Genomic DNA, 14,101 nt, shown 5'->3' with positions numbered 1-14,101 from the left:
GGGTTTTGTCGTCGTTGATATACAATTCCAGGTATAAAACATGCAATTGGTGGAGAGATCATCAAAGCTAGGAAGAAGAACATTTTTGGAAGGAGAAACATCTTGCGGAAAATAATATTCATGTTTTAAGAAAATCACATTTTTGGAAATACATAAACGATTAGCAACAATATCATAACACAAAAACCCCTTTTGAGCATTGTTGTACCCATAAAAGCACATTGTATGGACTATGCTATAAGTTTGTGTCGCTCATGAGAAGGTAAGTGGATAAAGCAAATACATCCAAATGTATGCAACATGTGATAATTAGGATGCATACCAAAAAGACGATAGTAAGGAGAATCAAAATTCAATTGTTGAGAAGGCAGACGATTAATCAAATAAACAACAATGATTAAAGCTTCCACCCAAAATTTAGGTGGAATTAAAGACTCCAAGAGCAATGTGCGTACCATATCCAATAAGAGACGATGTTTAATTTCAACTACCCCATTTTGCTGAGGAGTATAATGACATGATCGTTGAGATATAATACCTTTTTGATGCAAAAGAGATTGAAAATCATGTGATAGATACTCACCACTATTATTAGATAGTAAAACTTTAATACAAGTGGAGAATTGTCTCTCAATATAAGCCAATTTTTTTTTAAAAAACATTAACCACCTCGGCTTTACTGCATAGAAAATATATTCATGTGAAACGACTATAGTCGTCAATAAACGTCACAAAATATTTATACTGTGCATGTGAAATGACAGGAGTAATGCCCTAAACATCACTATGTATTATCTCAAAGCATGTGTTAGCACGACCACTATGAGTAGGAAAAGGTAAAGCTTCACTTTTCGCAAGTTTACAAGTAGAGCAATCAAGAGGCAATAGAAGATTAAAAGACTGATCGTGGTTACCAAGCAAACCATACGTCATTAAATTAGCTAAAACCACATTATTTGTGTGGCCCAAGCTTTTATGCTAAGCATCAGTCTTATTTGTAACAACAATAGAAGAGAAGGACAAATTTCTAAGAACAGTAATTTACAACGGAAATAATCTTTCCAATTTAGGCCCTTTCGTGATCACCTATCTCGGCACTTGATCCTGTATAATACAACCACCACGAGAGAAATGTACGTCACAGTTGTTATCCACCATCTTGTAGACAACCTAGGAGAGACAAATACATGACAAAAAGAAGACCCTATATCACTAATGGCTGTAATTGGAAGATTACTGTCATTAGCAATCTGAATATTTTGTGTGCCATTATACTGCCGTATATTATGCAACAGATCATATGACCTAGTCATATGATTGAATGCTCCAGAGTCAAGAACCATGTTGAAATAGTCTTACCTTGGCCCCGAAGTGTAAAAGTGGAAAAGGCTATGAAAATCCTCTGTTAGACCATTTCTGGAGTAAGAACATATTGATTGGTGCTAGTGGCCGTAGATGTAGGACTAATAATATTATGGTCTACTGTAGCAACTTGAAAAGCTTGAGCTCGTCGATTCTCTGGACATGTAGAACACTCCTTGATAATGTGTCCATGTTGCTTACAGTAATTGTAGAATTTCTTACCATTGTGAGCAATATGCCCAAACTCCTTTTAGCTGTAGCTGACCCTTTTTTACGGTTCCTCCCTTGAGCCGCATAAGCAACATTGATAAGTGTAGATTTTTTCCATTAATGCACCTATAACAGCTTGTGTAACCCATCTTTGTTCGTCACACAACAATTCACCAAGACATACATCTAAAGAAGGAACTGGATTTTCTATTCAGCAATCCCGCCTGTGCTACTTTAAAATCTAGTCTCAGTTTTATCAAACATTGACCACGCTTATTCTCTTCATGAACCGCTTGAATACTGGGTAAGACCTCTTTTGGTACCTTTGAATAGATAATACCAGAATATTCATTCCAAAGATTAAGAAATCCAGAATAATTTTGCTCAATAGAGAGATCACCTTGACTGAAGTTACTAATCTCAAGTTATAGTTGACTTGAAATCATCTTGCAGTGTTATCTTGATGATATATTCGTTTTAGATAATCTCACATCTCCTTGGCTATACCAAAGGGGTGTAGATTGTTCACCGTATAGGCTTCTATAGATCCTAAAAGCCAAGAGATAATTCGAGTATCCTTTGTCTCCCATTGGCTGAGTTCCTTAGGATCTTTGGGAGCCATAGAAGACCCATCAATGTGACTCTAAAGCTCTTTCCCTTTTAGAAACATTTTGAACTGAAATTTCGATGTTACATAATTCTTTCTTGTAAATTTAATAGCTAAGGTCTCTAAAGGTTTTCTTCCAGAAAAATTCTCAGTAGCCGTTCAAAAAAAAAAATCTAAACTAGAAATCTTAACGCAATACTCTCAATCACAAGTTGATTGACCAAAATAAATTCTAAAAAGTTGATAAGAAATCAACCAAAAATATAACAAGACAAACAGACGAAATTTCATCCTTCATTGATTGAGCAAGCACCTTTCTTTCGGCTCTAGAGTTTGAAATTTCAGCTTTAAGAAGATGGAAGAAAAAAATATCGGACACAAATCCAAAGATTCAGCTATGAATTTGAGAACCTCACTTTGATACCATGACATTTTCAGTGTAAAATGGTTGAATGCCTTCCTCTTCCATATCTTTACATTAAATAGAATTGCTATACAAACTATCTTGAATAAGAAAATATATGCAGTTAACATACTAATTACAGATTATCTATTCTAGGTATATACTAATTATAGATAATTTATTCTAGGTAATAATATATACAAAGCCAATAGCATAATTATGGCAACATATATTCCATAATTAATAGTCCATAATCTCTGCTGTTGATAATCCTAACCAGATCCATTGGATTGCTACTACAGTAAAACAATGGAGAGATGTGTTCATGAGAAAAGTTAGTTTATGACTAATGTCTATAGTGCATTAGTCGATTGATCAATAAACGCTTAAGAACAAGATGAAGCTAGATGAAGGCTTAAAAAAGAGGGTCTTGGAGGATATTATAAGGGTAACATTCCCAAACATAAGGAGCTAATATTTTATGCCTCATTCTAAATCTTTTATTCTTGTGGTTCAATTATAAACATTTAAAGAGCTTGTAAGTGTTTTCTTCACTTACAAAGTTGTCTGAGAAGGAGAAAGCATAGTGGGTTTTCAGGAGTGATCCATTTAAAGATCTTAGGTCATCGACCAGGAATGAAGGTGCCGAACCATATGAAATTGAATATGTTAACTTGTGTGTCTCTCTTCTATTTTATTCCTATTGCATTTTGATTTGAATCGCCCTTACTAGTGCATTAATAAGATTCCTTGAAGTTGTAATTTCAAGGACGTTCACTATTCACTATCTAGCTTCTCAGTCAACTCTCTAATGGGTTCTTTCATATTATTGATGTGAACTTCAATAACTAAGGGGGAGAATTCTAGTTTAGGTGGATATGTATCTTTTAAGGGGGAGGGGTCCAACTTGAAAGAGCATAAATTACTCAGAGATTAGGAGTGGTGCTTCCTTGTGTGTTAAAGCTAACATGGTTGAGTAAGTGGAAGTCCTGGTTAACTAACACTAGACAAAGGATGAAGTCCCAAAGGCTAGACTTTTAGGTAGTGAAAATTTTGATTGGTCGAGGTTGATTGATACTAAGTAGACAAGGAAATCCTCGAGGCATGAGGTCTTTTAGTAAAGATGAAGATTCAACATTAGAGTGGTTAGATTTAAAATTTTAATCGATTGAAGAATGTTCAGTATGATTCAGTTAACCTAGCAGTGGACTCAAGTTGGGTTACCAACAAATAAAATATTTTAATTCGCATGAAGAGTTGACCGATAAAGTTAATCGACTATTTCAATTGCAAGAATCTAGAAAGAGTCATTGAGTACACAAATTTAGCTACCACTATTAAACGACTCAAATGCTATAGCAAATCGATTGATTGGATGGAGGGCCAGTAGTCATGAGCAAGAGAAGTCGACTACATGCATGTTTAATCGACTGATGCAATCAGTCAATTAAGGTAAGTTAATAGTGGACTGATCAGTCCACTATTAGGATTCTTCCTTGTGACCTCACATAGCGGGAGCTTCGTGTACCGGGCTGCTTTTTTTTTTTTTTAATAGTGGACTGATCAGGTGGATTCTAATAAGTCACCGGGGATAAACTAGAAAATTTGGTAGCCTTCTTGATCATTGAAAAGCGATAGAAAGTAAGTAACAATTGAAAGTTAGCTAGAGTGAAGCTCTAATTTTGTAATTTTTTATTGTTGTAATTGATTCTTTTTTATCCTATTTTGTTGTTCTTTGGCAGCAAAAAGATGAAATTGTCACCTCGGCAGCTTCTCTAGGGTGATCCTCCGCTGTCTGGAAGGGAGGTAAATCACAGGGGATTTCACTTAGCAACAACAGCGAATGCGAGGGGTTGAGGCAACTAGAGACATTTCACACTCACTGGGAATCGACCCTAGACCTATTGACAACAACACCCTTGCATGAACCAACCATGCCAACCTGATTGTATGGAAGGTTATAGAAAGATATCCGAGAAAGAAAAAAATAGTGACATTCCAAGAGTGATCCACTAGCAAATCATAGGTTGTGGAGTAGGAATCGAGGGTTTCTAATCATGTAAATAAATTTGTTCGATTTGCTTGTGTTTTATGTTTTTGTTGTGTATTAATAAATTGTAGGTACAAAACAAAAGCGATTGGCTACCCTCTACCCTGTAATCTCGATCCAATAGAACTTAGGTTTTTTCAATGATTAGGTAAGATATGCTTCTTAGAATCCATAGATTGTTAGTTTTCAACTCATGCTTTGGTTGTTGTGAAATTTTTGAATGTTAGCAAATTTTCTTCACCATAAAAACTAACTTTTGTTATAATTTTCTTAGATTACCCTTTGTAAAGCTCACAATCTGCTGTAGGATATATACCTCCATGCTTGCTGATTTTGTTGGACAACTCCTTTATCAAGCATGCTTAAGCTTGATACTGATGTGGTTTTAGGTCCACCTTTTAGTGTAGTTGGATCCTTTGAGATTGCAATGACACTTTTATTGATGGATTTATGATGTGTACTAGCCCAACAATCATTCTTGTTCAATGTAGTTGGCCTTGATAAGGATTGGCAGATGGTCATTAGGCGCCCAGTTGTTGACAGAGAATCACAGTGGGTTTCTAGTATATCAATAATCACACATTGATGCCCATTTCTTAATAAATAATGTATGCTAGATATAGTAGATTGCTAATTGTGAAGTTTGACAGTAGGAATCTTTATCTTTAATGCCCCGAGTGCAATTATTATTCTGTTTGGATGACAAAAGAAACCATTTGCTAATGCATCATTCTTTGTTCTTGACTACTTAATCTTCAATGTTGATTGCATGCTGAGGGTTGTAGGGTGCATTCCTTTGTAATGCTAATTAGTTTCATGAATAAAAGTTTTGGCTCAATTTGAGAGCATTGTTGACAAAAAAAAGGGATATATAAATATAAACTATGAAAAACCTTTGGAAACTTTGATTTAGTCGTTTGTCTCATGTTGTGCCTGATCGTAAGTCTTATGTTAAATTGAAAATATATTTAGTTAATGTGTTAACTGATCCCAAATACTCACCTGTTAATGATGATTAGGATTATCTATCTAATGTGTTTTTTTTATTATTATCAACTCTGCTTTGCTTCATGTAAAACTTGTGATCTTACAACTGTTTACCTTCTGCAGGAATTTTCAATGCTTCCATCCATCTTACTCACTTTTAAGATTTATCTAATGTGTTGCAGAATTGATCTATGAAGATAATAAGTACTCTTTATTCTACAAATTCAACAAGAAAACCTTGATTTGGCCTTTAAACTTCTGTTTGATATACAATTTTCTTGCACTTTACCTTTGTAATATGCTATTAACTTTATGAAAAGAAAAGACATGCAAGCTATACGACTATGTACAAACTTCCAACCAATGTATCAGAAAGGACTTATTTAGTGGTCCTATTTCTATAATTCTATTAGAATGCAGTCATGATGAACCAAGAGACAGTTGTCTTATATCATAGGTAAATGAGTTCCAAAAAACTTGTTAGAATTGGAAAGTGCCTTTTTTCTAGACGTTTGCATAGCTTTTGCACTTTTAATATCATTACACTGATGTTTCTGTTCTATTCTGCATAGATATACTGCCTTGATTACCAAATGATTAATCCTTTGATTAGTGTTTTCATAATCTTACCTGCTTTTTTAGGGTTCGATGCAACACCACAAAAGTGTAATTGAGTATTTCAATAAGAAATGAGTTTTTTCAATATTTCTTTTCAGAAGAAACCTACTATGCCGTTTAGTTTCAATACTTGCTATACTCATGATCGGAATGTGAAACAACTAAATGGGACTCATAAAGCTCATGTGCATTCCAAGGATGAGGTCACCAAGACAGACTATCATACTTGAGCAATGTGTGCACCATAAAACCCTGAGATCACCAAGACAGACTATCATACTTTCATAATACGCAGGCTGATGTACTTGCAAAATATAATCCCACAATCGATGTAACATCATCGATTGCTGAACTAAAGCCGGCAGATAAATTGGGTACTGATTCTTTGGACTATTTTAAGTGCTCCCATCATGTTCTCGTATACTACGAGGATCTTGTCAACAACTTGATTGTAAGTTCTCTATTACCTTGTAAAAACACCATTTATTGTGGTTCGGACTAGCTTGGCTTTAACGGTCATTGATTATGCAGAAGCTGATGGATGTTTGGGATTTCTTGAAGTTACTCAAGCAGAAGTTTTTCAGCTGCCACGTGAAAATTTACAAGAAGCCATTATCTGATCAGATTGAGAACTGGGGTTCTGTTTACACTGCACTAAAGGGAACACAGTAGGAGGTTTTCCTAGACACTGACTACCAATTGTAGTAAGAGATTATAACCGAATTTGTATATAAGGTTTCTTGTTATTTTTCTTTCACTTTAACGGCAGTGTTCACATCCAGCAATCTGTTGGGCAAGTTTTGATCCTCTTATTCTAATAGATTCCAAGAATTATGTGATTCATTCATCTGTATATCAAGTGTTTTTTTTTTGTAGACATCCGTCGGGCACTCTTTTTTTAACGCAGCTGCGTGGTGAACATAGCGAATTAAAGTGTTTCTTTTTGATTTATCATTTAAAGATGACTCACTCCATTTTCCTATCCAAATGTATCCCTCAAAATTCAGGTAAACAGTTGCAACCTCATTTTCTTGAGCCAAAGTATTAGATCAAAAGCTCAACTATAAGATTGTCAACCCTACTGATCATTGCCCATTCTTGAAAATCACTCACTCACTGCTGATTTCTATTTTTCTGGTTATATTTCTTTGATATTTGTTGTCGACCTGTTGTAGCATTGCTCGATGAGAATCTCTCAAAATTTCAGGAAGACTAAGTTGCAAGCAATATGGTGAATGACTCCTTTTGAAGCTAGTGACAAATTTGATGTTTTTATTGTTTAGATCCCTCCTCTACCACAGTTGCATCTTAATCGATCCAACACATGGTGTCTGAGCTACTTTGCTCTTAGAAGGACTAATTGTCTTGAAAGCATTAAGAGGATGAACTTCAAAATGCCAACATATAGAGATGTGTCTGTTTGTCAAGGAGAACTGTGATATAGTTTAAGACCAACTTTGATATTTCTTTGATATTTTGCATAGTTCTCCCCTCATGTTTTGGTATTCCTTTCTCCACCGCAAGGAACAGTTGGAAAGTCACAGTTGTGTCTCCCATGCATGGCAGTGCCTTTGTCCATCGAGAAGAACCACACCCTAGAAATGGTTGTGCCTTTCGCCTTAGAACCAAAGATAGGCTTGCCGTTCCCCAAAGGCACGACCATGCCTTTTGAAGCTTCATTAGAGAAAACATGGTCATGCCTCCTAGGCATAGTTGTGTAGTGGTGAGTCCACCTTGACGATTAGGTGCTCTCCAACCCTTTTAAACGGTTGGAAGGGCTATAAAAGGCCCAAGAAGCCTCCAAACTTGGGGAGGAGGGTTTCCTTCCATTAGTCGTCTTGATAATCCGCCCACCATCGGAGCTTGGAGACTTTTCCAAAGGCACCAGCAATACTTGGCTAAGCTCTCTTCTTTTTCTTTCCAGTTTTAAGTTGTAGAATGTTTTCTTTGATATCTCTTGGTTGTAACTCCATCTCTATGGAGTAGTTCTCTAGATTCTACGATTAAGTAGTTTAATGTAATTGTTGACATTTGAATTAAGTGTTTGTTTGTTTCTTTATTACATGACATGTGTATTCTATGTTCTCACCTTATTGAGCTTACATGATTGTGACACTAACTTGCACATTCACATCTTATGAGACATGGAGAGTCAGTCACAATGTAGAGAGGATAATCTAGATGAACTGTAAAGCCCTAGTGATAAGGGTTGTTCATTGAAGCAAACATTCTAGCAATATCGTCTTGAGTGTAGATTGATTTGTCATGAGGGGACAACTATCATAGATCTTAATGGGTTGACCCCAGTTCGATGTCAGGAAGTATAAGAGATAATCTAGGTGAGCCTTGGAAAGCTAGTGATAGTAGTCCATTGAAGCGAACATACTAGCTAGGTCTCCGTGCAAAGAGGTGTCAAGTTTGGGTAGACATGTTGGTATAATTCCAAAGTTTATATTGCTAATTCGAGATAGATCCATCTATATGAGAATAAATATAGAGATAAGAGAGTAAACAATACTTATGATATCAACAATCATTGTAGTGAAACTAAAATCTTAGAATCGTTTTCTCAATCGAGATTTCTCCTCGACCACTTGCTTGCTCTTGACCTCTCAACTGCTTAGACCCTCTCTCATCTCTCTAAGCCTCTCTCTTGAACTTGAACAATTTTCAATTCTCTAGATAACTAGTTTCACAAACTCAATCAGTACTTAACCAACGGTTCTTATGAGATTGATACTTTATTACTTGACGACAATCATGTACTTGCGATTTTCACACATCAAATTTTTGACACTCTTACTGGGGATTGCTTCGATTAATATTGATTGATTAGTGATTTAGTTAATCTAGATTTTTTGCTTTCTTGTTTACAATTTTGCATTTTCTTTCTCTATTTGAGATTTTGCATTTCTATTTTCTAATAACTATGTTTTGCAGGTGAGTGTGTGTTTCTTTTTATGCTTAGGACTAACTTGACAGAAAATTTACTACCCGTTAAAACTGAGATCGATAGGACATTCCACCCAAGAAGGAACTTGTAAAAGCAATTAGAAGCAGAACATTCTCAAGCAATAATAATGACAAACAAAATATTGAAGGATTATGTCGTACCAAGTACGAGAGGCTTAAGGTCTAGCATCACTCGATCTTCAATAGAGGCCAACAACTTTGAACTAAAGCCTGCTGTGATTTTGATAGTTCAACATAGTAATGAATTTGGTGGAGACCTATTGAAGATCCCGATCAACACTTAGAAATGTTTTTGGAGATTTGTGGCACTATGAAGATCAATGGTGCCTCTGCGGATGTGATCAGATTGCCTCTATTCACTTTCTTGTCGAGGAATAAAGCTAAGGCCAGGCTAAATTCTCTTTTGGCATACAACATAACCACATGGGAACATGTGAACAACGGTTCCTTGAATTTTTTTCCCTTCAAGCAAGATTGTACACTTGAGAAATTTTATCACCAACTTCATTCAAAAATATGGTGAATCTCTATTTGAAATTTGGGATAGATTCCAAGGACTATTGAGGTAATGCCCCTACCATGATCTAGAGAAATAGTTGATCATCTACGCCTTCTATAATGAAATTTCATATCCTAGTAAAGCGTCCTTGGACTCCGCAGTTAGTAGAGCTTTAATGAACAAGGATTTTGATGAAGCCGAAGGAATCATTGAAAGTGTGGCTTTTAACTACCACCAGTGGGCGTCTGATGAGGTAGCCCTGTCAAAATCACTGGTAAGTATGATGTGAATATTCTTGATTTAATTATTGCAAAGATGGATGCTCTTACAAAAATATTTGATTCTTTGAACGTAAATTCTGTGAGCATCATTAATGTGTCTTGTGAAGTATGTGGTGATGTAGGTCACATAATGGACGCTTGCCAATTAGGAGCTATTACTACACAATTAGCACAGATTGAACAAGCTGATCCAATAAACAACTTCAAGTTGAGATCGAACAATCCCTATTCAAAGACATACAACCTCGATTGGAGAAATCACCCTAACTTCTCATATCACACCAATTAAGATCAAGGAGGGCAATCATCGAGCTTTCAACAAGCTGCACAATTGTCAAGAATGGAGAAAATGCTTGAAAATATTATTACCTCACAAGAAGAGATGAAAGAGGATCATAAACAACTGTGCGGTAGGGTTGACAATATTGAGAAACATCTTAAACTACTTGATAATCATATGGCATAAGTTGCTAGCTCACCATTGAGGACTATAAAAAGATTTTCAAGATAGTTGGAGATAAACCCAATTGAGCACTGCAACGTCATTTTATTGAGAAGAGGTAAGACCTTGATTGAACCTCAAATGACCAAAGGGAACAATGAAGCCGAACATGTCCCAATGGATGGAGCCACTCAAATTTCCTTAAATGATGACCATATTCAAAAGGAATCTAAGAAGAAGAAAGAGGAACCAAGCCACAACCCTCTACTAAGGACTTATGTACCTTCAATACCATTCCCTCAAAGACTTGTGAAGGTAAAAAAGGACGAAGAATTTGAAAAATTCCTACAAAAGATCAAGGAGTTCTGCATTGATATACTACTCCTTGATGTTTTACATCAAATGTCAAAGTTTGCCAAATTCATAAAGGATATTATCTCACACCGAAGAAATAAAGAAGATTTTGAAACAATGTCCTTAACGAAGGAGTGTTGCATTCTGATTTTGAATAAGCTACCTCTAAAACTCAAAGATCCAAAAAGTTTCTATACTATGCAACATCAAGACAAGGATAAATAAAACTTTATGTGATTTAGGGATAAGTGTTAGTTTAATGTCTTATTCAGTTTGTAAAAAACTTGGTCTAGGAGATGTAAAACTAACTACTATGACATAACAGTTTGCTGACCATTTATGTAGATACCCGTTGGATATTCTAGAGGATGTGCTAGTAGAAATAGGCAACTTCATAGTGCCTATAGATTTTGTTGTTCGAGAGATAGAGGAGGATCCAAAAATTCCCATCATTCTAGGAAGACCTTTCCTTGCTATAGCCGGAATTGTAATTGATGTGAAACATCATAAGCTCTCCTTGGTAATAAGTGAGGATAGAATTGAATTTGATTTATCTAAGACCTCTGATTCTTTGCTTATCAAGAATACCTACTATAGGTTATATGGGGCGGAACCAAAGAAAAAGATGTTGGGGATCGGTGGCCGGCTTAAAGGGGGGTTGGATAGACGGCACCCCCAAATACTCGCTTCCTACGTATTTGTTAGCACAGCGGAATACAAACAATACAAATACAAATACGAAAGCTAAAGACTAAGAATGAGAAAGACAAGCAAACCAATTGACACGATCGTTTAATGTGGTTCGGAGATTAGGGCTCCTACTCTACGGCTGTCCGTAAGGTGGACGATCCCGATCCTTCGGTGGATTACTCCACGGCAAACTCCGGCTAGCTCACGTAGCTCCTTGTGGGTGGAGAAACCTCACCACAACCCTCACAAGAACTCTTTTGACGCTAGGGCACAAGTAGACTACTAATAGAAATTAACCACCTCTATTTCGTCAACTCAAACCAAGCTCCCAAGCTTTGGTTTTATAGGCCACGGGTTGGAAAACCCCGCCTACCAGTCGACTGCTAAAATATGCAATCGACTGCCCTCAGTGGAAATTCGACCGTTACATCCCAACGGCTCGATTCCATACGAACAGAGACATTCTGTTCGCTGCCAGTCGACTGCACCAGTCGACTGCACCAGAGTAACACTGATGATGCTTTCAGAAGAATAACATCGCTACAAGAAAACCCTAAAAACTTCTAAGCAATTTTTCGTGCTCGTACCATCTTGTATGACTCACCCTGATGCTTCACTTGGATGTTTCTGACCTTTAACTTAGTTTCCTTGACTCTTCCTTATTGGTCAATTTTTCCTTGATGTTTAAGTGAATGCTTGATGCTTCTCCTTACAGGTAGATAAGGGCCTCAGTCCTGACATTGTCCATGCTGTGCTCTCAGAGCGTGCTAATTGGCCTTGTCTAGCTGCCAACTCAGCTATTCAAATAAGTGATACATGGTAACCATTTTTATCCTTTGCCCAAACACCAAAACACATGGTCGCACGGACCATTGGGATTGCTCCAACAATCTCCCCCTTTTTGGTGTTTGGCAATACGTTTAAGTTAGGGAAAACAAATAGCAAATAAACATGCTAATACATACAATGGACTTAAGATGCCAAGGCTACACACTTGGACTTACTCCGCCGAATGGTCTTACGATGCCAAGGCTACACACTTGGACTTACAACGCCGAATGGACTTACGTTGCCAAGGTTACACACTTGGCAACCGCCGTAACAATGCATCATGCATTTGAACCTATCCCAAGGCTCTCCCTACACCTACGCTCCCCATGAGCTAGGATTTTTACAACGGGCTTTTTAAGAACCTATCCCAAGGCTCCCCCTACGCAAAGGCACTTTCAGGTTTTCCTAACTAACCTTACTTCTCCCCCTTTGCCTAACATCCAAAAAGTCCTCCAACAATATCCCAATTGTTGAAAACTTGTCATTCCAATTGACCCTAAACTTGTGTGTTTATCCCCCATGGATTTCATACACTTGTATGAGTTGACTTGGTCAAAATCCAGTGCTGAAAACAATTTCAGACTGGTATCAGTCGACTGCAAGAAGTGCCAGTCGACTGGTCGCTACTGGTTGAGCGAACAGAATGCTTCTGTTTTTAGCCAGTCGACTAGCAGTCGACTGGCACAGTTTTTCAGCCTTTTTCAGCATTTCTGACCCAATTTCAGAAATGCACCAATAATTCCACAGACAAAAATCCCCAAATTTTGTGGAGAGGTCTGTTTTAGCCATGTCTACTTGGGAAAAATACATTCAAAAATGTATCTATCACCAATCCCAAGATTGACACAAAACTCAAAACTAGCTAAAAAGTTCAATTGAACCTTGACCTAAAGTCCTAGTTTTGGCTTCCTCTTGATGTATTTGCCCATATTAACCCACAATGCATCCTTAGCATTGGTTTATATGACATTTATACATCCAAAACCAATTTTCATGCTATATGACCCCAATTGTCATATTTCTTGCATGAAACATAAACTAATTGTGCCAAAACCCTAGGTTTGAGACTCAAGTCCGTCTCCAAACCACTTGGCACATTCCATGGCTTGTCTAGACTCCCAAGTAAAACCCCCTTGAGATCCATTGGCCATGGGTCCCAAATTGACTCTTTGAGCTCCCCCTAGAGCTCTTAACCTTAGTCACCTCCCTAGGTGACTCATCCACAATGGCTAGGCCACATCGGTCCACCCCTGGTGAAACTTGGCCTACAAATCTAACTTTCTTAACCTTGGACACTTTGTCCTTGGTTAATTTCTCCTTACCATTAAATGGTTTTCCCTTGCCATTTATTGACTTCTCCTTGTTATAGTCATATGCAACCCTAGCATAAGACTTTCCCTTAGCTTTGGAGGACTCTCTCTTGCCATGATCATTTGCCACCCTAGCACATGATCTCTCATTAGCCTTGGAGGGACTAGATTGGTATCCCAAACCCGATCTATCATTATTGGGTCTTTGACTACCCAACACCATATTTAATCCTTTAGATCCAATAGTGAATCTCTTAAGGAATTTCTCCAAATTATCAAGCTTTAACTTCAAAGCTTGATTCTCCTTCTCTAGGTTCCTAACCCTAGAGTCAACATGTCCACCATGGACATTCCTAGACCTACCCTTTCTAGGCATGTGTCTCCCCTTCTTGGGATTAATGCCTTGGGTCTCCTTAGGTCTATCATTTCTAAATTTATCATGCATAGATTTCCTAGGGTTATGATCCACATTTACCCTACTCCT

The 14,101-nt window shown here is 37.1% G+C and overlaps 1 protein-coding gene and 1 non-coding gene across 3 annotated transcripts in view; one reads left to right on the top strand and one right to left on the bottom strand.

Moving 5' to 3' along the window:
* The window catches only part of LOC122032297, a 54,184-nt gene extending 47,104 nt beyond the window's left edge, over positions 1-7,080 (top strand). The window contains exons 1-3 of one of the 2 annotated variants that reach the window (XM_042591576.1): positions 5,547-6,440; positions 6,508-6,688; positions 6,769-7,080. In XM_042591576.1, coding sequence (XP_042447510.1) covers positions 6,403-6,440; positions 6,508-6,688; positions 6,769-6,909 — 360 coding nt within the window. In that variant the 5' untranslated portion in view covers positions 5,547-6,402 and the 3' untranslated portion in view covers positions 6,910-7,080. Of the gene's footprint in view, positions 1-5,546; positions 6,689-6,768 lie in introns of those variants that run through there. The other variant, XR_006126023.1, reaches the window with a different exon arrangement.
* Positions 7,081-9,688: 2,608 nt separating this feature from the next.
* LOC122033200 lies at positions 9,689-9,796 on the bottom strand. Its single transcript, XR_006126441.1, has one exon. It is a non-coding gene; the product is annotated as a small nucleolar RNA R71 (small nucleolar RNA).
* Positions 9,797-14,101: the final 4,305 nt, after the last annotated feature.

This window comes from Zingiber officinale, chromosome 11A (genome assembly GCF_018446385.1).
Source record: "Zingiber officinale cultivar Zhangliang chromosome 11A, Zo_v1.1, whole genome shotgun sequence".
Lineage (NCBI taxonomy): Eukaryota > Viridiplantae > Streptophyta > Magnoliopsida > Zingiberales > Zingiberaceae > Zingiber > Zingiber officinale.
The sequence above is the reverse complement of the archived record's forward strand: the minus strand, read 5'-3'. Positions and strand labels throughout refer to the sequence as shown.